General features: G+C 36.5%; 4 protein-coding genes across 7 annotated transcripts; all 4 read left to right on the top strand.

Moving 5' to 3' along the window:
• Positions 1-649: 649 nt before the first annotated feature.
• On the top strand, positions 650-2,147 carry LOC132193090 (ornithine decarboxylase antizyme 1; the record flags this gene model as incomplete). Its single annotated transcript, XM_059613475.1, has 3 exons — positions 650-787; positions 843-1,095; positions 1,161-2,147. Coding segments are annotated over 3 exons (504 nt in total), but the record flags the coding sequence as incomplete, so codon positions are not given.
• Positions 2,148-2,725: 578 nt separating this feature from the next.
• Positions 2,726-6,810, top strand: LOC132201401 (F-box/LRR-repeat protein 2). 3 transcript variants are annotated; one of them, XM_059627575.1, is made up of 12 exons: positions 2,726-2,952; positions 3,223-3,271; positions 3,445-3,553; positions 4,488-4,555; positions 4,614-4,743; positions 4,796-4,959; positions 5,099-5,256; positions 5,314-5,453; positions 5,518-5,709; positions 5,768-5,869; positions 5,945-6,157; positions 6,213-6,810. In XM_059627575.1, exons 3-12 carry the CDS (start codon positions 3,533-3,535, stop codon positions 6,318-6,320), a joined length of 1,296 nt encoding a protein of 431 aa, XP_059483558.1. In that variant the 5' UTR covers positions 2,726-2,952; positions 3,223-3,271; positions 3,445-3,532; the 3' UTR covers positions 6,321-6,810. The 3 variants fall into 3 exon arrangements, with proteins under 3 accessions (XP_059483558.1, XP_059483545.1, XP_059483551.1); XM_059627562.1 differs by having other exon boundaries at positions 3,476-3,553; XM_059627568.1 differs by lacking the exon at positions 2,726-2,952 and adding an exon at positions 2,997-3,141 and having other exon boundaries at positions 3,476-3,553.
• Positions 6,811-7,901: 1,091 nt separating this feature from the next.
• On the top strand, positions 7,902-8,974 carry LOC132194743 (large ribosomal subunit protein mL66). The gene is made up of 4 exons (XM_059616224.1): positions 7,902-8,124; positions 8,260-8,402; positions 8,507-8,630; positions 8,756-8,974. The coding sequence occupies exons 1-4, from the start codon at positions 8,007-8,009 to the stop codon at positions 8,923-8,925; spliced, it is 555 nt and encodes a 184-aa protein (XP_059472207.1). The 5' UTR covers positions 7,902-8,006; the 3' UTR covers positions 8,926-8,974.
• Positions 8,975-12,833: 3,859 nt separating this feature from the next.
• On the top strand, positions 12,834-26,906 carry LOC132195473 (uncharacterized). 2 transcript variants are annotated; one of them, XM_059617501.1, is made up of 19 exons: positions 12,834-13,017; positions 17,368-17,549; positions 20,922-21,172; positions 21,235-21,320; positions 21,862-22,093; positions 22,535-22,697; positions 22,760-22,982; positions 23,040-23,265; positions 23,330-23,753; positions 23,864-24,112; positions 24,175-24,266; positions 24,329-24,500; positions 24,558-24,731; positions 24,791-24,998; positions 25,068-25,297; positions 25,404-25,545; positions 25,717-25,849; positions 25,904-26,109; positions 26,169-26,906. In XM_059617501.1, the coding sequence occupies exons 1-19, from the start codon at positions 12,948-12,950 to the stop codon at positions 26,318-26,320; spliced, it is 3,615 nt and encodes a 1,204-aa protein (XP_059473484.1). In that variant the 5' UTR covers positions 12,834-12,947; the 3' UTR covers positions 26,321-26,906. The 2 variants fall into 2 exon arrangements, with proteins under 2 accessions (XP_059473484.1, XP_059473477.1); XM_059617494.1 differs by having other exon boundaries at positions 25,404-25,611; positions 26,169-26,905.
• Positions 26,907-26,933: the final 27 nt, after the last annotated feature.

Raw genomic sequence — 26,933 nt, forward strand, 5'->3', positions numbered from 1 at the left:
CTTAATTAGAGGAGCTGTGTGATTGCTTCTACTTGTTGTTGTTGCACTTAAAATTGCAGAATAAAAGAAAAACTAGTCCAGCAGAAACCTCAGATAATAATAATCAGCCATGTTTATGTGACAATTTCCTCTGTATTAGTTTCAGTGCATTTCTGTTTAGCAAAGCGTTATCGTGTAAATAAAAAAAATAATTAAAAGCGTTTAATAAAAAATTCTAAGTCTTCAAAATTTATTAAAATAAAAATTGCTTATATAATAATACTATTGTAAATTAAATAATACTTATTATACTTGAAAAGCTTCTCATTCCAAGAGAATTTCTAATTCCCTGAATAATTCAGTGGCCAGTGGGTACTTTATCAAGACCAGTGGCGAATACCTGTCAACGAACATGTAAAGCTATTTCGACTTTGTCCTCTCCGAATGTCATGCCAGCAGACACCGGGCTATGTTAAATATTTATTTTGACGCTATTCTTGTTGCTCTTGTTACAAAGACGCCAGACCTTGTTGAAGTTCAAGATCACGTGGCCACCGAGTGCCAATATACACACATTCTTATTTTTCAATTCTACAATGAGAATATTGTATCTAAGCCGGAAAATGCATTTTGTGTTGCAGCCAACCTGAACCCCGCCACTTTTCCATAACTCTGGGCGGCGGGCCTCGGTGGTGGTCCTGATGTCCCCCACGCCGCCTGCGTCACGCCGTCTTCGCCTTTCAACACAGAGGGCAGCGGTGTGGGGAAACCAAAAGAGCTCTCTGTGAGCCACCAGAATGCCGTGCAGGTAATTTTTTTTCAATTTTTAAAATTTGCGAAATATTAAAATCTGATTTCCAAAGGAGGAGCTTGGCCGCCGCCACGGTGGTGCAGAACAGGGCAGTGTGCGGCTGACTTTCGTGCTTCACCTGGCCCAGAATACGGAGGTGCGCTGGGAGTCGGTGCTGTGGCAGGGACGTCTGTACCTGCAAGTGCCGAGCTGCCTGTTGCCTGAGGGGTCCAAGGAAGGTTTCGTGTCAATCTTGGAGTACGCAGAAGACGTGCTGCAGTGCAAGAGCATCATCTTGTGCCTCAAGAAGGACCGAACCGACCGAGGTATAGCCTATTAAATATTTTATAATTTAGAATAGAATTATATTTATGTTAATGGTTGCTTTCAGCCCTTTTGGTTCGCACTTTCATGTTCCTGGGATTCCAAGTTCTACCACCAGATCACGAATTGGTACCAGCCAGCATCGAAAGCAACCTCTACATGTACTACTCCATCGAATAAGCAGCCTTAATTAACATCTAAACGAGTGGCCTTCAAGTGCCACTGTTGTAACTCGTTTTGCATCTGGGTAAAATTCCATCCGCCAGAACACTGCCCCATTTTCTATGCAACTTCTCAATGCTTTTATCAGACGAAAGACTAGAGTTAAGTACTTAGTGTTAAAAATGCAAGATTTACTTAAAAGAAAAACCACAAGAAACGAGTTCATCAGTGGCACTCAGGGATGAATACCATCATGGAGACTTTTACTTTACTTTTCCAGCAATTCAGCATTTTAACTTGTGCAAAGTTTGTGCGGAATTGCTTGTTATGATGAGCTCCAGAGAGCTTTGATGCGCGAGTAAAGTAAAAGCTGCTCCAGCAATTCCAGGCCATTTCGTCGGCTCCTGTTTCAATGCGAATGGCACTCAAATCAGTTTCCCCATGCTGAGTGGGGCTGTGAGAAATTCAACTTGTGTGGCACGTGGCAAAGACGATCTATATTCAACTTTTATAACGACGATTGGCACTTATTTCAATTTAAATTAACGCGTAGTTTACTGTCGTGGTGGGTGAGGGTATTTTTTCCAATTTTAAAATCATCGTCTTGCCACACTCTTTGCTTTTCTCGTAGCCTTCTTCCCTCTGTATTTAAGGGCAAGACCATTTATTAAAATAACAAAAATTACAAAAAAAGTTAAAAATCTAATGAAATGTAAAAAAAAAATGTAGTGTTCAATTATGCTAGTTCTCTATATGATCAAAATTTAATTAAAGGAGATGATTTGGCAGGAAAAATTTACCTTGCTGTCTAATTCTGGTTGATGTCAACTGGGGGCAAGTCAAAATTGATCTACTTTTTTTCATTTGAACTGATTCCGCTCTAGTGAAATAACAGCCTCCGTGATCCATTCCAGAAAATCAGATTGACTTGACTCAGAAACTAATAATCCGTTATGAAGCTACAAAGTAAAAAAATATTACGTTGACAAAAAGCATTAATTTTAATTATTGTTCATATCCGTATCGAAATGGTATTCTCTGCTTATAATCATTTAATAATCATAATTAGCTGGTAGTTTTAAATTAAGTACTATTTTGAACCTTGTTTTGATGGATTGTAATGATGTGTTATCTTTCCTGCAAATAAATGTATTAATTAACACAAAAAAACGTTGAGTATGCTTGATACAAAGCAAGAATTTTAGTTAATTAAATAAATAATATTACATAAAGATAAAAAAATATTACAAAGCTTAAATTTACAAAAATAATAATTATAAGAAAAATAATTAAATATCTTGTTGGTTTTTTTTTTTAATTATTTCCATTATGGATCAGAGGAATTTTTATTGCATAGAATCAAGGCACGTAGCAACAGCGTAAGGGAGCTTGCGAACGAGGCGACGTGAGTTGCCATTTTTAAAGGGCCACTCGATCCTGTTTAAAGACCCCGTGCCTCCATTGAAGTAGGTCGTCAGCCATCATTCCCCGACCAGCTGATTTTGTTTAGACCTAGACGAAGGTGACAGTAGCGGCCGTCCGCCGCTTTTCCAGCCTCTAATGCGCCGAGGTCCAGTCTGAGGCGCGCAGGGAACGAGCGGCGGAAGGGTTGAGACACCGCGGATCGCAGGACGGGGCCGTGCACTTGCCCGGACCGACGTCGCTCATTGGTGTTTATTGTTGTTGTTATCAATCGAGTGAGTATGTATGTGTAATTCATTGCTCGCGAGTTGTTTGCATGGAAATATATCCCGTTGATTGCATCTCCTTATATGCTAATATGCACATCTTCCGCAGTGCATTGCACCTAAGTCGGTGTCCTTAGTCCGCGATACGGAGCGGCCCTTTATTCTTTTTTGAGCGCTTTGTAGCTCCTACATCCGGGGGTGGGTTTTTTTAACAACGCTTATATCGAGGACGTGCTTGTGACACGCGTTTGACCCTTGGATTCTGGGGCTGTGTTTCAGTGACGGTGTCCAGCAGGAGGTGCATTCTTCACCACCCGATTCACCTATGGTAAGTGCGCAGGGCGCAGTAGCTGGGGCTGCACTGCACTCTCTCCTCTGCGCGCTCTCCCTTTTTTGCCATCCGTGTGCATTCTGGTTGTAGGGTGTTCTCATTTTTACTTTGAGAAATTGTCTTGCGCAATAAATGCAACACGCCAGCTGCACTGCTTTTCCCTCTTTCAGCTTTTCCATGATGCATTTCCCACTCTTGTAGGTGAAGCCCTGGTGGATCCCATCTCTGGGACGCAAAAAGGATCACGGCTTTTCGACTATGAAGCAAAACTATATTCAGGTTAGTCATCCTCACCCTGAACCCTGAGGTTTTAATCGTTGTCATTGGTGTTAAAAGCCACCCCAGCGGTGGGTGGGCGCGTGACCCGAAACGAAAGGGAAATTGTGCAACCCAATTTGCACACTTTTATCTCGCTTGCTGCAGCCCCATCATGAAACATGTATTTAATTTTTTTCACAGAACTTTACAAGGAAACAAAAGAGTATCTTATGAAAATCTATTGAAACAAAATTCCCCTTCAAATTAAGAAAAATTGCCTTAAATTTTTGCTTTGCCAATTTTTAAACGTTTTGTATCCGTTTTATGAGGTCCAAAAATAAATGATTTATTTTCAATAATTTTTAATCATCTTTTCAAGCACAAACAAATTATATCACATCATCACATGGTATTGAAAAATAAAAACAATTTCATAATATTTAATTTTGATTATATTTCAAAACAAAATTATTTTAGCTGTATTTGAACGATGAGCGCTGACAATTTTTCAGTATTATATTTACTTGCATTTTATTTTACCTACTTTTATTTATTTTATAATAATAAATTTTACTGTAATGACCTGCAATATATTTATCAACACACAAGCTCCAAAGTGTGTCAATAGAGCGCTATATAGATGATTACTCAGGATAAAGAGCGAGCAAAAGATGCTAGGATGGAAAATAGGGCAGACAGCCCCACGCGCTTTAATAGGTCAGCAGCATGCACGTGTAGCCTCACCAAGTTGCTTATTCTATAAAACCTGCAGTCATAGCGGATGAAGGGATTTCTTGCACAAATCCCTTTTACTACTCTTGCATCTATCTATTATTAATTATATCTCCTGGTTTATTTAATTCCATAAGTAAATAAGTATAGTGGTTTGATAAAATCTAAACAGTAAAATGCACATGCATCCGATCACTCTAATTTTGAATCCGTTTAATTTCAGCTTACACGTGTTTTTTTAGACGAAGAAGCAATGATCAACAAAAAATTACCCAAAGAATTGATTCTCAGGTCTGGTTTTTGCAAATTTCTAAAAGAAAACCTTAAAACTATATAAATGAAAATTCAGGATCTTTTCGTACTTGGACGTGGTTTCACTGTGCAGATGCGCTCAAGTGTCCAAACTTTGGAACGAACTGGCTTTGGATGGAATGAATTGGCAAAGGATAGACTTGTTTGACTTTCAAACAGATGTTGAGGTAAATTTTTTTATTTCAGGAAATAAGAAAAAAAAACATGTGTTTTGCTTAGGGGATTGTCGTGGAAAACATTGCTCGGAGATGCGGCGGCTTCCTAAAAAAGCTAAGCCTCCGGGGCTGTCAGTCGGTGGTTGATGGTTCACTCAGGACTTTTGCCCAGCAATGCAATAATATTGAGGAGCTTAACCTGAACGACTGCAAGAAAATCACGGACAGGTACACACATCTGTAAAATTTTCAGTTAGGGCTAAAAATAAAATGTAAATACCAACTGAAGTTAAATTGGCGCCTTTTAAAGTGACGTGCCTTATTGAATTTTTTTTTATACTTCATTAAAATTGCATCGTCTTTGCAGTACATGCCAGTCACTTAGCCGACACTGCCCAAAACTTCAACGCCTCAACATCAATTCATGCTCAGCCATCACAGACCAGTCTCTTAAAGACTTAGCCGATGGGTGCCACCAACTTACTTACATCGACATTTCGTGGTGTGACCAAATCTCTGATAATGGTGCAGTAGTGTGAAATTTTAAGTGAAGTGGATGCTATAGTTTTTCTTTTTAAATAGGAGTGGAAGCTTTGAGTAGAGGCTGCAGGAAACTCAAGTTTTTCATCTCCAAAGGATGTCCTCATATTAACGACAGAGCCGTCTCTAGTTTGGCCCGTTTTTGCCCAAATTTAGAGGTCATAAATTTGCACTCTTGTTCTGTAAGTTTTGATTTATAAATAATCATTAAATATTTTTATTAAAAATTATTTTAAATGTATGCAGACTTTGACAGATGAATCTGTCCAACACCTGGCAGAGAGTTGTTTGAATATCCGATATCTCTGTTTGTCCGGATGTTCCAATTTGACAGACACATCTCTGATGAATTTGGCTCAGCATTGCCAATCTCTCAGCACATTAGAGGTGGCCAGCTGTTCCCAGTTCACAGATGCAGGGTTCCAGGCATTGGCAAGAGTAAATTAATTTGCACGCTTTTTCAAATGATTTAATTTAATGTATTATTTTTTCTCAGAGTTGCCATTTAATGGAAAAAATGGACCTCGAGGAGTGCTCATTAATAACGGACGCTACAATTATACACTTGGCAATGAATTGTGCTCGCCTTGAGAAATTAGTAAGTTATATTTATATTTAGTTTTAATAGTCTTTTATACTGAAACATGTTATTAATTTTTAATTAATTTTGCAGAGTCTGTCGCATTGTGAGTTGATCACTGACGAAGGCATAAGGCATTTGAGCACCTCCCAATGTGCAGCTGAAAATCTCACTGTTTTGGAACTAGACAATTGCCCATTCATCACAGATGCCTCATTGGATCACTTAATTTCATGTTACAATCTGCAGAGGATTGAACTGTACGACTGCCAGCTCATCACTCGAGCTGGGATCCGAAGACTAAGAGTGCGTCACAGTAGAATTATCTAACTAGAATTTTTACAAGTATTTTAATTTACAGAACCATTTGCCTAACATCAAGGTGCATGCCTACTTTGCCCCAGTAACCCCACCGCCTGCTTCTGGTGCGACACGACAACGCTACTGTCGTTGCTGCGTAATTTTGTGAGCATGGATTTTGCGTCGCCAGGAGGATGACGAGGAATCATGACACGGCGGCGAAACTTAAGGACTGACAAAAGACTGAAAAAATGAAAGTGGATGGTTTGGAAGAGGATTGTCTTGATAGTGATAGCAGCAATCCCCACAAAACACAACATGCAGATCTGAGGTTGCAGGGGTTTAAAAAAAATGTGATATAAAAAAAAAAAGATTTGGAAAATTAGCAAAAAGAGAGAGGGTTGTTGGAGTGCTGATTTTTTTCAGTTATGCAAAACCTTGATAGAATATCTGTGAAAATAGTATAACGTTGTACTTTCTGTATAATTTTTTGAAATAATTTTTTCTTACTTTAGCTTTACCTTATTTTGAGGCATCCTATGGTGCATTTAATAAGAATGAAAAATCAATTCTTTGCACATTTAATATTATTTTTATTTATTTTCGTAGAATGGTTGTTGAAATGCAATTATGAAATATAATTCACGATCTTGAGGATATCACTGACAATGATGGTCTACTATTATATGTGTATTCACGCCTTACAGACAGACCAAATATTCTTATTGTTGATTACTTTCTGACTTGGCCGTTTTGCGTTACAGGGTTGAGTTGAAATGCACCACAACTACCATTGCTATGCAAATACAATTGCACATGCTGGTGCAGTTTGATTTTTTTTCTCGGTAATAATATTTTCTTATCAGTGAGTTCAAGGGTGGAATTTCATTAATTATTTTTAACTTCTGGCAAAAACTTTAAATTCTTTTTGATACTGTGATGATGTTGACTCTCATTATGATGACATTTTAAAAATATATGAATATCTCGATTGGTGTTTTATGGCATTGCTACTTGCTGTCAAATTAAATGTGCAGTGCATTAACTTGTGAAGCTTTTAACAAAAATAGAAAAATTACCAAAAGATCAGCCCCCTATAACCTCATTAGAAAATGAGTGTTTTTGTACAAGTTTAACAGAAGTGAGTGCTGTTTTAATGATATTCATTCAATCAATTGAAGTAATAAATGTTTCTGCATTACAATACAAAAAGATAATGTTTGGATTTAATTATATATAGTGAACAGAAATTTTAATTATATATAAACGCTCTCAAATTCTTAAAATTAAAAAAAAATCTAGCACAATTTGACTTTTCCATTGAAAAGTTGCAACATTTTCTGAGACGTAATAATAAACATCGTCTCTGACTTTATTATATTATCTAGCTATGATAATTTTTTATTAACATGAGAATGATTGAAAAATGAATATTATCATTTAAACTCAATTTATTTTATCAGAAATCAGACACTTAACAATAATTAAAGTGTGAAAAGGAAAAATAGAAAAAAAAATTTGATTGATATATATTTTTTTTTTAATTTAGTATGATGCGGTGAGGTGGTGGTGTATTTATGAGAAATGGAATTTGGATTAGAATATAATACATATATGATATGACACATGACACGGCTAATACGCATTTAGCCATTTACGCAGTACGCACTGGCCCTATCATCTTTAGCCGCCTGTGTTTGTTAGGTTGGTTAAAACGTTATTAAGTTGGTACATTAATTTGCGAGAGGGGCCGAAGGAGGTGTGGCACCAGCCTGGAAACCGAGTGGGCCGAGTCCTTTGTTTGGTTTCGCGTTCGCGATTCTTTATTTTCACCGCAGAAATTTGCTTCTAGACCATGTTTAAATTATTCCAATTGGCTCCACGACTAGGGACGCTTGCATCCAGGTGTGAATCGTACCCCATAAAATTCCTCAGACCGTTTTCAGTGTCGCCGGCAAATCGATTAAAAGAGAGTAAGTTTTAAACTGTTGTTACATAGTGTTATTATTATTATTAATCATGAGTAATAGTAGTAATAAACATAATATTTATTCTGCAATTTAAAAGTTCTAATCTAATATCTAATAATTAACCAATGCATCTTTCAGTTCGGGAGGTCAATGATGGGAAAAACATCACGATCGAAGGAGTTTATGTTGACTTGCCAAAAGCTGATAAAGTATTGAAAGTGGTGGCTGAAAATCCAAATTCGTGCTCGATTTGTTCCCTTGGATTAGAAGTAAAGCACACGGTGAGTAAACTTCTTACTAAACTCTTTCAGAAAATTTACATGCAGTAATTTTTGAACAATATGCTTATCAGCAAAAAATAAAAATATATTTATTTATTCTGCAGGATGTTTTGATTTTGAGTCAATTTGTGAGACCTGATGGATGCATGTTACCAAGGCGAATTACTGGGCTGTGTAGGAAACAGCAAAAAAGGATAGGAACAATGGTCACAATGGCCCAAAGAGCAGGTAAAATAAAAATCCATTTGATTGATGAATATTTTATATTTTAAATGAAACTGAAACTTACAAAAATAATATCATTTAAAAATATATGTTTTACTAAGTTGTTATGTAAAAAAATTTGTTTATAGGACTGATGTCCAACTTAAACCCCACCTACAGCAAGAAAGATCCTGAAAAAAGAGGTCAATGGAAAAAATTCAAATCATACTATGACGAGTCAACAATTGGGCAAAGAAAACCACCCAAGCCTGAATATAAGTGGATTTGGAAGAAGAGAAATTTTTATGAAAAAGTCTAATTTGTATTTAGTTTTTTGAACTCCATAGGAAATAAATCGAATAATTGTATACTCATTCTTAACTTATTACATACTAACCCTAATCACTCAATCCCAAACAACTAGAAGAGGAAAATATAATTAAAATCATAATTATAAAAAAATCACTTGAAGATTTAAATAAATTATACTCTTGTATTTTTTTTGCAAATTAATTCTATAAAAGAAAATATTGTTAAGCAAAAAATTAAACTGAAAATGGCAACTTAGCGGTCATTTTTAACTTTTTATTCAATTATTATAATTATCTTCAATGTAATAAAATTATGAAAGAAATTGAATTAAGAAATGTAATCTCTAACTAGATTGAATAATATAGCTGAGAGGTAATAAACCATATTTTCTCATTTTTTTTTTAAGAGAAATTTTAAAGTTCCATTTTATTTAGTGTACAATTTATTTGTGTTCAATAAGTGTACTCTTATCTATTTTATTAGTAATTTTTTTTATAAATAATTAGGAATAATCGGAATAATTATTTACATTAACCATTAATAACTATTTCTGCTTGCAGGGATGCGAATGAGAGCGTATCTCGCATCTGTCACAAAGATACTGCACGCGGAGAGAGCCGTCCGCGAGGGGTCTTCTCCACTCTCTTTAAATTCACCCCCTATGCCATCCCATGGTACTCGCGATCCCCAAGATGTGAAGTAGTGAGGCAGCGCGATCGAGCCGTAGGCGCAGCGTGGACTTTAGAGAGTGAAGAGATCCAGTCAGGATCGGATCAGCGTGTGTTAGTGACTGCGGGTCTGTGCGGGTCGTGCGGCCAGTCACCGATTGTTTGTCAACAACAGCACGCGTTTTAAGTAGTCATTCCTTCATCGTCTTGGGAACAAGAATCCAAGGCCAAAAAGCAGTTGGATCAACTAATTTGCTCAAGGTAAGATCGCAATGTTTATTTTTTCCTCTGAAAATCCCTATCATATTCATGCATTATGTGTAATTATTTAGGAGAACATTTTTGCATCATTTAAAATTTGTTCTGTAAGTGAATTTTTACAATTTAATTACAAACGAAAAAGTTTACCAAAAATTTATTTTTGAAAAATCCAGAAAATAATATATCAGCGGGTTTATTATTATTTTTTTTTATGTATAATTGGATGAGTAAGAGTAGATGTGGACCCGAAATATGAGTATTTTATATTTACGCAGTCTGCCGCGTCGGACAAATATTATTTTTAACCATCCAGTGTGTGCAAGCAAGAGGCGGCACTAAAATTAACCCTAACGCGATATTGGAATGATCTCTCGACCGGCGTTGGGTGTCCAGCAGCGAATTTCACAGCCAGCCAACGCCGAATTTATTTTATTTGTAAAACAGCAGGTGCTTGCAAATCTCATTAAAAAAGTGTCAGTAAGAACTAAAAGTGTGTGTTGACCTTTGGCGCGCGTTAGAATCGGCACCTTGATCAAAAGCGTTCACGGCTAGAGCAGCAAAATGGAAAGTGACGCTATAATTTATCGATTTTTTTGCCGACTGCATCTTGTGTGCTACTGAATCGCGTATACTACGTACTACTAGAAATACGCAACTTGGCCCCCTAGCTCGCGCGCAACCCCATATCAAGGGTTGCTCGCGGCGCTGAGGGGAGGAACCGTCTGTTGTCAGCACGTTTTGCCGCGAGATAAAAAGTTTCGGAAGGGCAGATTAAATTAATTGTATGTCCAAGCACGTACGCAAATATTAATTAGCAAAGAGAGGGTTCCTCTATTAATTTGTTGATTAAATATAATAATTTAGCTTAGAAAATAAAGTTTTGGAATTTGCAAATCGCAAACTGCACAGTGGGTATCGCCGGGTAATGCAAAGGTATTAATATAGAATGCAAATTTATATTCCACTGATTTTGACTTAAAAGGCAAGGGTTCACAAACACAAAGCAAACAATGCCTCGTGATATTTTTTGCCTGCACTTATATTACTTCATCACTATTTTCACTGTCTTTATATGTGTTTATATCTATTTGAATATTTGTGTAATGTTAATGTTCTTGCTCTTTTCTTAACGCTTACACTACTTAAATTTGTTTATTTTTAAATATTGATTTATTATCTATTAATTTTGATATTTTTAAATGTTAAATTTTCTTAACAATAAGAATTTTTTCCCTTTTTTCACGATTTGATATTCAATTACACAAACAACTGCTATATTATTTTTAAACTTTTAATCAATTAAAATTTTTCCTTCATGTTAAATTACAATAGTTAATTAATTGAACTGTGTATAGCGCAAAGAATTTTTTTTTGCGAGTCGCTGCAAATTGCTTTTGACTCTTTTGAGCCGTTTTTGCGACAGTATAAAGAGCATAAAATTGCAAAACTAGTCTGGAAATTGATGTTTTCCAGAAGCGGTCAGATGCACTCAAAAGCTTTGCCAATTATGCGAAACGAGGACAAACTCGGGAAGTAATTTCCTTGCTTTGTATTTTAATCTGTAAAGGAAATTTCCTAGGTGACATACTTTAAGTAATGTAATGTCATGTCATTTGCATTGAAAGAAGACAAAATAGCTCAATCTGCAGCTAAAGATTATCGTGCATGACTGGTGCTTTTGCTTTTTTGCAGAGGTATTTTAAGCTACAATATTTGATATTAGATATTTGCAAGTTAATTGAGATTAGATTTTTTTATTTAATAATGAATAAAGGAAACGCATATATTTTTTTTAATTTTGGCTCGTAAAACTAGTAGATGGGGCAAAGTTGCTCTGCATGGAACCCAATAAACAAATCTTTGAAACTAAAAGAATTATGCAAATTTATTTCCACAATAATTTGATATCTTTCAAATTAAAAAATGTAAAATATTTAGGTGTTTGTTTATTTTTGCGAACGAAAATTTAGAAATAATAGAATATCTATAGACAATTTTACTAATTTTAGATTAATAACATATTTTTTGAATTAAATTTTCTGCACGATGGAGTTTTGAAAAACTTCCTTTGAGCGCTGTAATTTTTTTTTTTAATTGCCTCTGGAAAAGTAATGAAAAGAAAAAATGGATTAAATTTTATTAATGTGACGCAGCTGACGCTGATTGTGAGTCTGTGAGTGGATTATTTTTATTAATGTTTTTAAAAGTCACATTAATAAAAATGAATCCATTTTTCTTTTCTTTACTTTTCCTGATGAACCATGTGGATAACTCATAAAGGTTGTAATGAAAATAGATGTTCAGTCAAAAAGTTTTAAGATAAGCAAAAAATGTCTACATATAGTTTGAAAAATATGTTTACAAATATGAAAGAAAGAGGTTAAACTGAGTTAAAACGTATTTTCTGGATGTTTTATGCTATGCCTTTTTAATATAAAAGTTTATTGAGAATTTAAAACCCAAAGAATCCACTCGAAACGGGAAACGCGATGTCTGATAAATTTCCAGCAAAATAACAATAAAATTAGAGTCATTAATAGAAATTAACAGCCTCATTAATGAAATTAAAAAGAAAAAAACTAACAAATAAATCCGAAGTTTTTCTACTGTGGTGAAGAAATTTATGCAGAGCTGTCGGGATGTCAGCTGCCATGGCTGAAGTGTGGAGTAGGCTTAAAACGTCCCGTTTGGCTTAATTCAGGCTCAAAGTGATGTTTACGTTGTGTCAGCAAGCGTTGAGTGGAAAAATCTCAGACTTTTCTCGCCAGAGAAGATGGAAAAGGCGAGAGAAATGCGAAAACAAGGTTTGCACGGCCAGCGCGCCGGTAATGGAACGGGCCGCTCCGACACACACCACTTGTTAGATATGCCGAGCCCGCCTCTCTTTTCACCCAATATTGACCGACCGTCCGAGCGCTAGTGTAGTGCGGGATGCAGGGATCGAGGCCAGCAAGCGCCGAGTGCGCAGAACTGAACTTGGGCTCAGTCGAGGCGCCTCTCCGCTCGAGGAACAAGCGAGAGATGCATTTGCTCCAAGGGTCGCGGTTCACACGTTGAGACCAGGAGGAATATGTGACACCAAAGGGCCCCTTCGGACAGCATGCTGTCGTTTTTTGAGAAGCACTTCACCAAACAGCAGCAGCAACGGACCCCGAGTCCGACCAAAAGAGGTGATTTTTGCACACTTTTGCACTTTCAGCAGGGTTTCGGAGCGGGAGCGTTTTGGAGCGGAGCAAACGCTCCTTGGAGCGTTTTTAGCAAAGGAGCGCTCGTCAGCGCTCCTCAAACGCTCCAAGGAGCGCAGGAGCGTTTTTTCTAGCGCTCCAAGGAGCGATCGCTCCTAGGAGCGTTTTTTCGAGCCGCTCCAAGGAGCGGACGCTCCAGGAGCATTTATTTGGCTCCTCGATGCGCGTTCCACAGAAATAGGAAATATATTTTCTATTCATATAATTCGATCATGTAATTGGGACTGAAAAGTTTAATTATTAACTCAGTATTTCTATTTAGTTTTCCACGTAAAGTATCAAGATATCATGCGATTTAAAGGTATGCCTGCTGAGAAAAAATAGAGAGTGTTATTTTTAAAAAGCAAGCGCGCCTGCACCCTTGTCATATTCTACATGTTCAATCAATTGTTAAATAGGATTCTCAATTCGAAGAAAATGGTCTTGGAGTTGTCATACTGCCATCAATGTGCTTTTGTTTGCCTCTCCTTAACCCTTTTCTTTATGCTACCTCTCAGCTCTCAGGTCGCACGAAAACATGTACAAATCATACATGTTATGGTTAGGATAAACTACACGCGGAAATATCGTCCTATTTTGGGGGTCGAGTTTTATATTTTTAAAATCCTATTTAACAACTGACTGAGTTGCAAGAAAGAACCCTTCAAAATATGACAGGAATATTTTTTAAAGTAGAAATTATGAGTACACCTCTTTCTGATTTACGTTTGCCTGGCAAGTTATACTTGTTTAGGCTACATATTTTTAAATTTTTGATTATTGTAATCTCAAAATTTGATATTCAATAATGATTTACATAATAAGTTGAATTTTTTCTTTAATTAATATGACTTAAGTCCCTTATAAATAAAAAATAATGGAATTTGACGCAAATCCTCTTGGAGCGCTTTGCGCAAGGAGCGTTTTTACTGAGGAGCGTTTGCTCCTAGGAGCGAAGGAGCGATTAGTACCGCTCCTCAAACGCTCCTGGGAGCGCAGGAGCGTTTGATCTAAGGAGCGTTCGCTCCTGGGAGCGCTGGAGCGGTTCTGCCGCTCCTCAAACGCTCCAAGGAGCGCAGGAGCGTTTTTAAATTCACCGCTCCGAAACCCTGACTTTCAGGCAAGAGAAGCGTGCATGGGGTTGTCGGCAAGCTTGCTGCGTCTCTCGCAGGCAGTCGATCTCTATCTACTTCCTGGTTGCGCCGTCGGCGCCTTGCGCGAGATTATCATCTTCGAGAGGGTGCGAATGAGATTGCAAATTGAAAATTTCCGGAGCTGTCATTTGGGCCGAGTGATTGAATGAGTAATTGCTAAAGTGGTTTGGCCGTCTGATTTAATAATGTTCAAAATTGGAAGTCGTCAGAATAGAAAATATGTTTGGAAAATAGAAGAACATTTTTTATTATTTTCCCAACATATTTTCAACTCTATAACCTATAACATAACATTAAAAACACATTGATTTTTATAAGTAAAAAGGTATAAAATGTCATAGGTGAATTTTCCCACTAACAGAAATTTCAAGGAATTCTGCAGCTGATTTTCACAAAATGCTGGAAATTTTCTATCATTTATTAAGGTTACTTTCTAAATGAGCAAAACACCACATAAAATTTGTTATTTGTTTATAATCAACCCACCTAAATTGTGCAATAGGTGAACTTAAATTTAAACCAAACTAATAAATTATTATTATTATTGTTTATTCTTCACAAATCAAGTCAAATGAGAAAGAAATTAATTTTATAAATAATTATTTCACTTCTGTATCAAATTTAATATAGATTTAATATTGGTTTTATTTGATATTAACAGCTAAATTTTTGAGCCACTTCGCAATCATACCACATCCAAAAAACATCAATCTAAAAAAAATGCGTAAGTTTTGTAATTGTCCTCTCGTCCGAAATTCTCTTTGTTAGTTAACAAAATTTCGACAGTAAGTAGATAAATATAGCGTTGAGCGGAGTAGACACCACGCTCCTTAAGCTAGATTTTAGGATTTTGTATATTATCCACACTGCCTTAAAAGCGTAGAGCCAAAAACCTAATCTCTAAAAGCTGAGGCTTTCATGCTGTTTTTGCTTTTATCGCGTAAAAAGGTAATGTTCCTTGGAAAAGAAGGTGCTCCTATTCGTAGAAAAATAATAAAAATTTTACTGCTATTTATAAGTCCTAAAAAAACCTGCTCTAACATTGCAATGCATTTTTTGCACAACTGCACAATTATTATCATTTTGCCACGCCCTCATATCCAAATATTTTTTTGATCCGTGAATTGTAAACATTGATTACATCCAATCTATGAAATAATTAGCAGTTCGTCTAAAAGAGGCCAAGCCCAAATTTTACTACTTTTCCTTAAAGACCACCAGTATCAATTTTATTAAGCATTTCCGTCATAATGTTGAGAAATAAGAGATTAAATTTATAGGCCGCAGCGCCTTCAGCTGATAATTTTTTATAACTGAAAAATTGTAAAATAAAACAAAGGCAAAAAAAATAAGTGAAAACTTTTTAAAACAAGCATTGTAAAATTTTATTATTGTCTTAAAACTAATCTGCGATTTTAGGAAATTTGCAGATAAATTTGTCATTTTGAGAAAAATTATCTTGTTTCAAGACTGTACAAGTGTGCAGGTGTCAAAAACTAATTCACTCGCAGCTAATTGAACCTTGCCGCGAAGCCGCTAATCCGGCCAATGCAGGGCACGGCGGTGAGCACACAGCGACCCTTTCTTTGACCAGGAACAATCACCGCTGTTGTGCCGCAGGTGCCGCGTGTAACATCCAACTACAAAGTCACATACACATTTTGGGCTCTGGGGCTCACTCTGGCTAACTAATACACGCGCAACGCGCTCGGCCAGTCGGAACTCATCACGAAATCAATAATGCAAAGCGTACACATTCAGCTAAATTACAAGGCAGACAACATTATTTCATTGCACGTTCAAGCTCGCGCGCATTAAAAATTTAAACCAAATTATACTCTGACCAACGCGCGTTCTCCTTTCTACGGCCACAGCAAATAAAAATTCAATTTTCATCATGCGGTGTGTGACGCAGGTGATATATCCAATAAATATACGCAAAAGTAATCTAATATAAGGGGAAAAATAACCTAGAAAGTCCGCAAATATTAAATACATTTTATGCTGATGTAACAATTTTGAAAATCGAAAGACTTGGGAATTGGGAAGCACTGAAAGCATTAATATGATGTTTATTTATTCACCTGACGATACGTCAATCAGTGTAAAACGATTGTATAATTTGTGAATCATAAGCGGAAAATTTTATTTCATTCTGCGTCGCATTAAAATTCTACCATCCCTTTTCAACCCGCTGTTAACATCCCGTGCTGCTTCTGTTGTGTCCATTTTTGAATAATTAATGAAGTCACTATTGATTCTCACGTATCGTAAAACTTTTCATAACGCTTGCGTGCAAGAGGTGGTCGCGGCCAATTTTAAGTACATAACAACATTTTCAGGTTGTGTTGATTCATCAAGATTGACGAATGTCGATTGCGGAACTATAACATGAGTATTTAGGGAGGTTTAGGTTTGAGCATGCTAAAAAGTCAATAAAAGTTTACATTGCAACACATTGCAATTATTATATTTCATTGCTTTATTAGTAATTTAATGATTTCTCAAATTGCACACAACAGTGGAGATAATTTTAAAAAAGGAAATGACAGGCACCTTAACACCTTACCTAACTGAAATCATCTATAAACGCTCTCAAAATACGACTTTTCTTTCAATAACGAAGAATAAAAGAGATGAAATTGATAAAAATGCGCAAAATATCAAGTTTGTATATTAAATTTTTATTTTTATTGATTGTTATAATTATGTCAATAATAAACTTTGTTGGGCCAATTGTTGTCGGCCTATGCTATTTATTAGTGGTGCGCAGAAGGTTGCATTAAATTTTATTAATTTTTATTGCATTATCGCTTTTATCTTTATTAATATTTTTCAACGAAATTTGCAGAAACGCGCGACCAAACCTTTACAATTCACGTACAGTATTTATGGCTACTCAGAATAATTAAATTCTGGTTTCATCAAAGTTCAACAGGACATTGTGACCTTTTACTTAATATAATCCAGACAAGAACCCCTTGATATTTAAAATTGTTTTGTTTCTCGCACCAGGTGTGCAAATTTAAGTAAAGGTCGCGAGTGTTGCACGTCCGGAGAGCACTTTTTTTAAGATATTTTTTTTTTGCGCAGGAAGTGCTTTTTGTGTATAAATGTTTAACTTGCTATTTTATTCCCACAGCTCTGCGAAGGAGCAGCAGCGCTAGGCAGCGTTCCGACGATGACCTGAGCGCGAAACAGAGTCAGGACACAATGGTGCCGATTATGGGTGACCTTCCCAGCTCGAGGAGCAAAGCCGCCAGCAGTAGCACATTGTCGTCGACGGACGATGATTACGAAACGGAGCTGGCCAATAAATCTCAGGTAAGTGCATTGTGTGCGCCGGCTCAACCTTGACTCTCGCAATAAATTGACCGCTGGTTAATAAGGAAGGAGATGATTAAGAAAATTTTTGCTTGCCATCATATTAAAGAACCCCTTTCTTTCGTTGTAAGGATTGGGCCGGGCATTGGCAATTTTGTTGTTGTCCTTCTCTTACGTATGTAACTTATCTTTAAAGTAATTTGAAACAAACTGCGTCAGACATCCATTGGTGCACTTTGTATTAAACTGGTTTATTCTAAAATCATTTGTCTTATCCAATGACAATAAATTGAGAGTTATTATAATATTTTATATATTTATAAATTTAATAAAACAAATTATTTAATTATAATAACATAATAACTTTACAAATAAAATAAATTTTTAAAATATTTATAATAAATATTAAAATGTACATAGGTGCTTAAAAAAAGCTAAATAAATAAGGTTTGATTTTTTTTAAAATTATTTGTTGTTGGTTTCAAAGTTTATTGACATATCAATGAGCATATTCTTAGATTTTGTGGCAAGTAAATGTGGTAAATGTATAGTTTATAATTTTGTGAAAATGCAAAAATTTTATTCAGGTGTATCGGATTAATGGTTAAAATAAGAATTTGAAAATTTTGGCATTAAAAACATGAGAAAGTTTCAATATTCGTTTAAAACACACAATATATTTTGTAAATCCGGGAGAAAAATATAATTCCTTATTTTGCTAAATTATTATTACATAAAATCCAATACGGACGTGAAAAAGTTGAGAATAGTTTAAAAATATTGCGTGTGTAAGTCTTTGTGCTGCAGATGCCTCGCTAAAGATACGTGTAAAATGTTAAAATGCTGCAGTAATTGTCGTTCTTTTTGCTGCTTCATTCTCTCCTGAGGCTACAGAGCACGCGAGCCCAATTACGTAGGCATCGATCTACTCTTGCTGATTCTGTGAGCAAAGTGTCGCAGGGCTGCTGGTATCACGTTAAAAGCAATGCCAGGAATTTCTTTTTTAAATATTCATGTAACATGCTCCAAGCAAAAAATATATATCGCTTTCATTTTTAAATTAATCATCATTGAAAATAGAACACCAGGCATTGTATATAGCAGGATCAATTGGATTTTGTTTTTGAATTAAATGACAAGGATCAGTACGACGTTTTTTAAATATTAAAACAAAAATATAATTACACAAAGATAATTCACAAAATAATCATATACAGTTAAAGATGAAGGAAAAAAATCATAAATTGAGAAATAAATTAATAAATATCAAAACAATTGCCCTTCACTTAAAAAAAAGTCTTTTTGAATTCAAAATAGCCACCCATGCATGGCTTTTACCGAACATTTAGCTCATTTTGAAGAGACTGCAAGTGCAAAAGTCATTGCCAGAGGTCAGCCAAGCATATTCATGGAGTACCTGACGCGCCCGCCAGTCACATGGCAATAATTATTCATATATATGGCTTCAACGACCGTGAGACTTTTTCAATGTGGACCCGCCGCCACCAAAATGTACATACAGGCGTACCAAGCCGGCACGTGATTTTTAAAGGAGACACGCACAAAGACAATCACGGAATTTACTGAATTAGCTGTCTGGCGTGCAGGCTAAAAGCCGCTTGCTAATGCACAGTGTGGCTATGGGTAATTGAGCGCCTGTGTGTTTAATGCGGTAATGTTAAACCCCTGAGCTTTTATTCAATTTGGAGTTGAGTCAATTTGTATTGGTTAGGAGAGCGAAACGTTTGCCTAAAACACAACATGCCCAAAATACATTTTCAGCGTAAAAATGTTATAAAACGGAACATATTTGGAATATTATGCTGTATTATGCTATCCTGATGTTATCCAATTTTATTATTTAATTAAATAGTAATTTATTATTACTATATTAATTCCATGACAAAATTAAATGCCAATAAAGTTAAAAAAAAAAAAAAAATAAGTTAAGAAATTGAGCGTTAATATAAATTTGCATCTAGCTAAGGATTGAATTTGCTGATGAACTCTGCCTGTCTGGTTCACAATTTTTTCAAGTGCACCTGGCACTCTGACTGAACACTGACCTGTTAACCTCGTTTTAAAAGTCATTTGGCAGAGTGGCGAATCGGCCCCCGGCTTCAGTAATGACCTTTGAGCACGCCAGAAGGGCGTGATTTCTAATCCTGCACCGTAAATATTTACACCGCCGATACTTTTTTGGATCGTTTTATGGCCCGACAGTGGCATTCACACAAAAATATAAATATATGATGCCAAATCTTGTGTATTTACTTTCCAAGAAGCAAAACATCACAAAGGCCGTCTTTCATCTGGACAAGGCAATCGGCCTGTGGCGCGTGCGGATCTGCGTTAAATTTGCAGCTTCCCGAACCTTTACCATTGACGAGGGAATCTGGGCGTTTTTCCCTTGAGCAACCACAATGGGGCAGCGCTTTATGGCTGTGATTCTGCTTCGGAGTAATAGCGTTTTATGACACCACTTAGCACTACTTTTCTTGCTGGGCGTGGGATTTTTCTTTAATCAGGATTGCGAGAAGTACTAGGGCCAGTGATGGAGATTTCGCAAGAGCCTCGCTTGTTTTGAAATCTGCTCTTATATAATTTGCATTGGATAATCAAGTGTTGTGAATGAATGGAAAACGTATTGTTGCATCGTACTCATTGTGATTATGTGGACTGCAATAATTAATTTAAGTAAGGGCAGTTCTATATGCGCTGACAATGGCATTGTGTGCAAGTTGGTTAAGGCGGGTCGGGGAAAGATCGTTTTATTGCTGGAGTGCTTTTCCACTTGGAATACAAAACTCGCCTTTGTTTTTATTTAATTTGCAGTTAAATTGGATTGGCTTTTAATTAATTTTTAATGCATTTTATGACTTAATATTAATTACCACTTAAACTAATTTTCAATTTTCTAAATGACGTTTCTGCTGACCGCAGCTGGCTAATGTCTGCCAATACTCGCAGAGACGGATGACGGATTTAGCATTGCTTTTTCACCATAATCTTCCTCTTATAATGAGAGCTCTTGAAACCTTCCGTGACCTCTGCTCGCGTGCGGGGAAAATTCGTTTTACTCACAAATCCAGTTACCTTTTAATACAAATGCCAGCAAAACATATGGCAGGTGGAAAATCTGATATTAAGTCTCAACCACAGTAAAAAAGTCAAAGGTCATTCACTTCGGCACTTTTATTTTTTTTTACATTGTAAATTTCTTAGGACAAGAAATTTTTAATTACTATTTTATCTCACTCGGTAAAAAAATAGTTCCTTTCGATCTTTTAATTAATTTTTTAATAAAGAATTTCGCGTGAATGTTCTTGATTTAGACGTTTTTAATTTGTTCAACCAATTCAAATGTTACAGAGAGATGCACAGCTAGGCTGGATGTTTGCATTTGTGGCTGGGAGTGTTTTTGCGAGTTGGGCTCTCGGCGCCACGGGAGTTTCTGTGGCTTGGCTTCTTCTGCTTCTGGCCCTTTTAGCTGCCGTTTGGAGGGCATCGTTAAGACGGTTGGTGGAAGGTGCGATTCGTTATGAGACGCTGAGGGTGGCGCGGAGACGGGCATTGAGCGTCGACGAGACGGCAGAATGGTTCAACTTTTTGCTTAATCGATGGTAAAAAAAATTGGCTACAGAAAAAAGTGTTATTTTATTGAATGGTTAAATCCTTTTTATAGGTGGGTGTTTAGCTCTCCAAGTTTGTACGCACTCATTCGGGAGCATTTGGAGCCTCTTCTGAATGAGGTCAAACCTTCCATGGTTGGTGAGTAATTTAAACCTTTAATAATAATTTGTAGCTTTTATTACTTTAATTTTGTCAACTTGGAGTGAGAACTCGGATTTTTGTGACTCCAGAAAAGAGCACACTTTATAATTTACAATATTATGTCGTTTTATAAGTGCATATATCGTGCTCATATTTCTACACAGATGAAACAAAAAGCGAGTAACAATGTAACACGCTAAAACAATGGCCATTGTGGAATTTTGAGCTGGTCATAGAGCGAATAGAATTCCATGGAAAATAACTCTTTTGTTGTTAAGCAGAGCTAACCGTGGCATTTACTGTGGCCTTTGGACTTTGCGAAAAAATATATATAGTTTTTTTAACAGTTTTTACTAGTTACATCATACGTTATATATCCAACGCTTGCACGCTTTGCCATTTTTTTTGCACGATATTTATGGACTTGTGTGAGCCTTTGTAATATCAGCCCATTCAAAATTCTTATGGTGCAAAAACTTAAGAAATTATAATATATGAAATTGCTAATTTAACATCGCTCTGGTTTATAATTTTTCAGAGCGCCTGGAGCTTCATCAGTTTACTCTGGGTGATCAAACACCGCATGTGCGTAGTGTGAGGGCTTTTGACGTTAGCGGAGGCGGAGTGCGAAGACCTCTGAGTCCTGCAAGCCTGGCTCGACCTCCCCCAGGACTAGCGTTGAAGTTAAACCATCAAGTTGCCCTCGAGGCTGACGTCAGACTTGATTGCGATGATTTCAGAATGATTTTGAGGTCAAGATTTGGCAAAGGGTAAGTTTTCACCTATGTATTATAATATTCCTTTTTCCTTGACTGCCACATTTTGATTATTTCTTATTATATACGAAATTTTTTTTTTAAATTATTCTTTAACTAATTTAATTATTAGAATGAAATTTTTTAACTATTTATTTTATACACATTTTATTTACATTTAAATTTTTTCCTAATATGCTTTAACAGGCTATTATTTTAATTCATTTTATTTTTTACGTCCTCTACCTTGTAAACTTTTGCCAATTGTGCTGTGTTTGTTTGAAGAAATCCCTATAAATATATTCATAAAAATTTAATGTTAACATCTCTTGTAACTTAAAACTTTTGGCAAGATACTAGATATGTGCGCACTTGAGTAATGGTGACATGCTAAGTGAAATATGACTGTTTCTTCCGGAATTGCTCGTCTGACCCAAATTTGTTGGCTGTTCTCAGAGTTGGCATGGATTTGGACTTAGCCATGGAAAAGCTCAATATTTCTGGCCGCATTTATATCACATTCACTCTAAATATGGACGCTCCTTTCCCTCACGTCACTCACTTTTCTCTGTCCTTTTTGGAGAGGCCAGAAGTTTGGTTTAGTGTGCGGATTTTGAAGGTATAATAAATTAAATTAAAAATAATTATATAACACACGGAATCTTTAATCTTTTTAAAAAGGCTGTACAAATGATGGAAGTTCCACTCTTGAAAACTTGGATTCACTCTGTTGTGATGGAGGCGCTCGTGACTTCCCTTGTCGATCCAGGACATTTAGATGTAAACCTAGTTGCTGCCGACAGGCCCTCAGCAGCGCATGGCCCAGGCGACACCGTTGCTAAAGGCGTCCTTACCATAACACTAACAATGGGCACTGGTCCAGCATCAAATCCAGCCAAAGAAGGTTAGACATTAATTTTACTTTTTTTTCAAATGATATTAATTTAAATTAAATTTCTAGCTGCCAGTGGTGATGATGCCAAGTGGCTCGTCTTGTGCTTAGGGGATCAAAGAATTGTGACATCGCACCTTGGCCCACGTTGGCAACATACTGGATCATTTTTGGTTCCTTCCTTACACACTGATACACTCTTAGTAAAGCTTAAAACCAAACGGTTTGTGAGCGCAATTACCTTGGCTCAGTTTGAGCTGCCTCTTGCGAGCTACAACCTTGATTCTGCTAAAGTGTTAGTGTTAAATTATTTGCATAAAATTTGCAGACTTTTTATATTTTATTTTTTTAATTTCTAGGGTAGAAACATTGCTGCACAAAAAGCTAACAAAAATATCATCAGGCTCCATCCCTAATATTTGTATGAGGCTGGAATACACTCCGTTGCCCTCAATAAATCTTGAAACTTCGGAAATTCCTCCTAGTCTCTCGGACAGAGGCCTATCTGGAGTGCTTCTAGTCTGTGTTCATAGTGCTGATGGCTTAGCTGTGATTGGCGAACCGGCCTCATGTAATCCCTACTGCATGGTGTTCAATGGAAGAAAAAAGGTCAAGACGACGCATTACGTCAAAGCGACTGGCAATCCACAGTGGGAATCAAAGGCGCAATTCTTGGTCAATGACTTTACTCAAGCAATGCTGTCGTTTGTTGTCTGCTCATGGGGTAGGGACAAAACTGGGGACACAGACTTATTGGGCATCACAACATTTTCTCTCACACAGGTAAAATCTAATTAATATTCTTTTTTACTTTAAAAATACTAATAATAAAAAATATTTATATTTATTTAAATTTGCTTCAAATTCATGATTAAGTAAAAATCTTTTTATAGGAGGAGCCTTTTGTGTTAAGGAGAGTTTTACAACTTAATGTCAACTCTCCACCGAGAACTGCTTCCCCTGTCGGCACAATTACTGTGTCTGTAATTTTCCAACCAGTCAGCTCAGTTGCCCAATCCATAGGATCTCATACAGGAGGCTCGACCGCCGCAGCCAACAGCCCAGGAGGGTCAGATGATGATGACTCTTCTGTTAGCTCTAGTCGTAGTAAGAGGAGTTCGAATAATTGGATGCAGCAAGCCGTAAGTTTATTTTTTGTATTGACGGTGCTTAGAGAAATATAATTTGTCATTATTTTTACTAGAAACAACTTCTCTCGCACAAAGAAGTAGAAATGAACGATATCAGCTCGCTTTTGGCCAAAGGAACCGGATTAATGGAAGTTTATCTCATAAGGTTTGAATAAAATATTATATATTAAAAGAACAAACTAATTAAAATGTAAAATAAAATTCTAGGGCTAAAGATTTGGAAGCAAAGGACCTAAATGGCTTCAGTGACCCCTATTGTGAAGTGAAAATAAATGGAGAGTGTAAATATAAATCCAACATTAAGAAAAAGACGTTGAATCCTATCTGGGAGGAGAGTGCCATCATGGGGCTCCCACGACAAGGAGAAACTCTCGACTTAGTAATTTTCTTCAATATGTCAATAATAAGGGCTAAATTAATATTTTTGTAATTATAGGTGATATGGGACCATGATGTTCTTGGAATGAAAGACTTTATAGGCAGTGTATCAATAACTGTAGACGAGATTAGACATTTGTCTTCACTGGACACGGCCCAGTGGAGGCAACTACAGGGTGTCAAGACTGGTGCTATAGAGATCAGAGTAAAAGTTATTTCAGAAACAACAGGGGTAAATACAGCAAAAAGGCCGAGCATTTTGATTTATACTCATATACAACCTTCATACAGTTTGCATCACCTCTCAGTACAAACCAATCATTGTCATCGTCAGCGGAGACGCCTAAAAACTTAACCCCGAGAAACTCGGTAGATAGCACAGATCGTGGAAAGCTGAAATTGGCATTGGATAGCAAGCCGCCAGTCCCCATGAGAACAGTGACAGTAAATTACAAACCTAATAGATCAGGAGCTAATCATCACCATCATGTAATTGAGCGTATGTATTTTTTTTCAGCTTCATGCATTCTTTTTTTTAATGGAGAAACACTTAAAACCGATTTTGCAGCACCGAAAGTACCCTTGGTTCCGACAATCAGTACAAATGGCTCTGGAAGCTACAGCTCCTACTCCAATGAGCCCCCAGCACACACGTCGGTAGTGGTCTCTGGCTGTGAAAGAAGTCCAAATGGCCTCAAAGCCAGCAATGGCAGGGGTTCGTTGACACCTAGCCCTGAACCTGGCTCAAAGAAAAGTTTTGTTGACCAGTACAGCAGCTTTCGCACAATGAAAAACAAGGTTTGTTCATAGTATAAGTTTTTATATCAGTGTATATGAAACAGCAATTAGAACAAAAATTAAGAATCTGATCATTTTTTTTATTATATTTTATTCTTGTATTCAGGTCAAACGTGGCCTTAACCTGCGGAGGTTTCGGTCTGAAGTTAACATGCCAGGAAGCGACGAGGCCAACGGAGTCAGCCAGGTAACTCTGAATATTGAGCCCAGAGGAGGGGGCGAAGCCGATGCCTCCGACCTTCTGAATGGTGAGCGCTTGAAACATGCTGTGTCCCAACCCAACATTCCTTGCCGCCTCCGCGCACGCACCACAGGTTAGCACTGCACTTCCTCCCATATAACACCTGCGCTTTAAGTGTTAATTGTGTTGGATAAATGTGAATTTCTGTTACTATTGACAATTTATTTTCTGCGCACAGATCTAAAAGCCGAGGTTCAATGTGATTCGATACCGGCTGAAAAGTTTTATGGTATTGAAGGAAAAGTTGTTCAAGCCCACGGGCTTCACGTTGCACATATTGCCCAAGTATATTGCAGAATCAAGCTGCATAGGTAAATTAACAAATGTAAATCTATGTAATGAAATATTTAAAAATCTACTATTAGCTCGGAAAAGTCTCATCGAAGCGGAGGAAAAACTTTGGCCAAGTCTAGACTAATTCCAGCCATACCAGATCCACTTTTCAACCTTGCTTTTGAGATAGAAACCCCTGAAGGTGTTTCGAAACAGGCAGCTCTACTTTTTGAAATAAGGGCTACTGGAAAAGAATTGGTCGCGTCTCGACGAGTGACAATAGAGGAACTCATGCAAGGTACTTTTTGTTCTCTTTAAACTTACATGAAAGAATTTTAATTTTGTTTATATAAAAAGACGCGTCCATTGATGGGAGTGTTGTGAAAACATCATTAAACCTCAGCACAGGAGCATCCATCGAAGTCGAAGTGTCCTATGGTCGGGAAATCAAGAAGGAATCAAGAAAACTCTTCCGCAGCTGGTCTGTGCACAGGATTGGTAAAATTTAGAAATTGGCAAAATCGAGCTTTTCTATCTTCAGCCTGTATCTCAAAATCTATGCATTTTCCTGAATTTTTGAATAATAGATTTTTTCACCTGTTTGTGAACTTAACATTCCAGTGTGACTTGATAATAATGTTTTTAATGTTCATCAATAATTTTACAATTTATAAGTGTATATGATAGCAACCATCTTTTTATTAGACAATTTGATTTATTTATTGTTTGATGCTGAAGTTATTAGGATAAAAATTTATTAGATACAATATATTGTAGATAGAACCTTAAAATTGTATTGTGCGTGCGCTGAATCACAGGCGCTTTATATATGGGATCAAACTTTCAAATTTTTGGCTTTTGCCTTGGATGCTTTTAAAAAAATCTTTCAAAAAATTGCAATGAGTAATGCTATATATCATTATATATTTGATTCAGCATTTAAACTCAAATTTCTCAAATTCTACCATCAAAGCAATTTCTAATATTTCTATATATTTCTTGTAAAATTTTTACGTCCTCAAATATGACTGAATTCTCAATAATCTCTAATTAATTGATTAGTAAGTCTCTTTTCCAATAAAGTAATTTATGGATGAAACTAAAACCAACTTGTTTTTCCAC

The sequence above is a fragment of the Neocloeon triangulifer genome, unplaced genomic scaffold, assembly GCF_031216515.1.
Source record: "Neocloeon triangulifer isolate White Clay Creek 2 clone unplaced genomic scaffold, ASM3121651v1 ptg000001l, whole genome shotgun sequence".
Lineage (NCBI taxonomy): Eukaryota > Metazoa > Arthropoda > Insecta > Ephemeroptera > Baetidae > Neocloeon > Neocloeon triangulifer.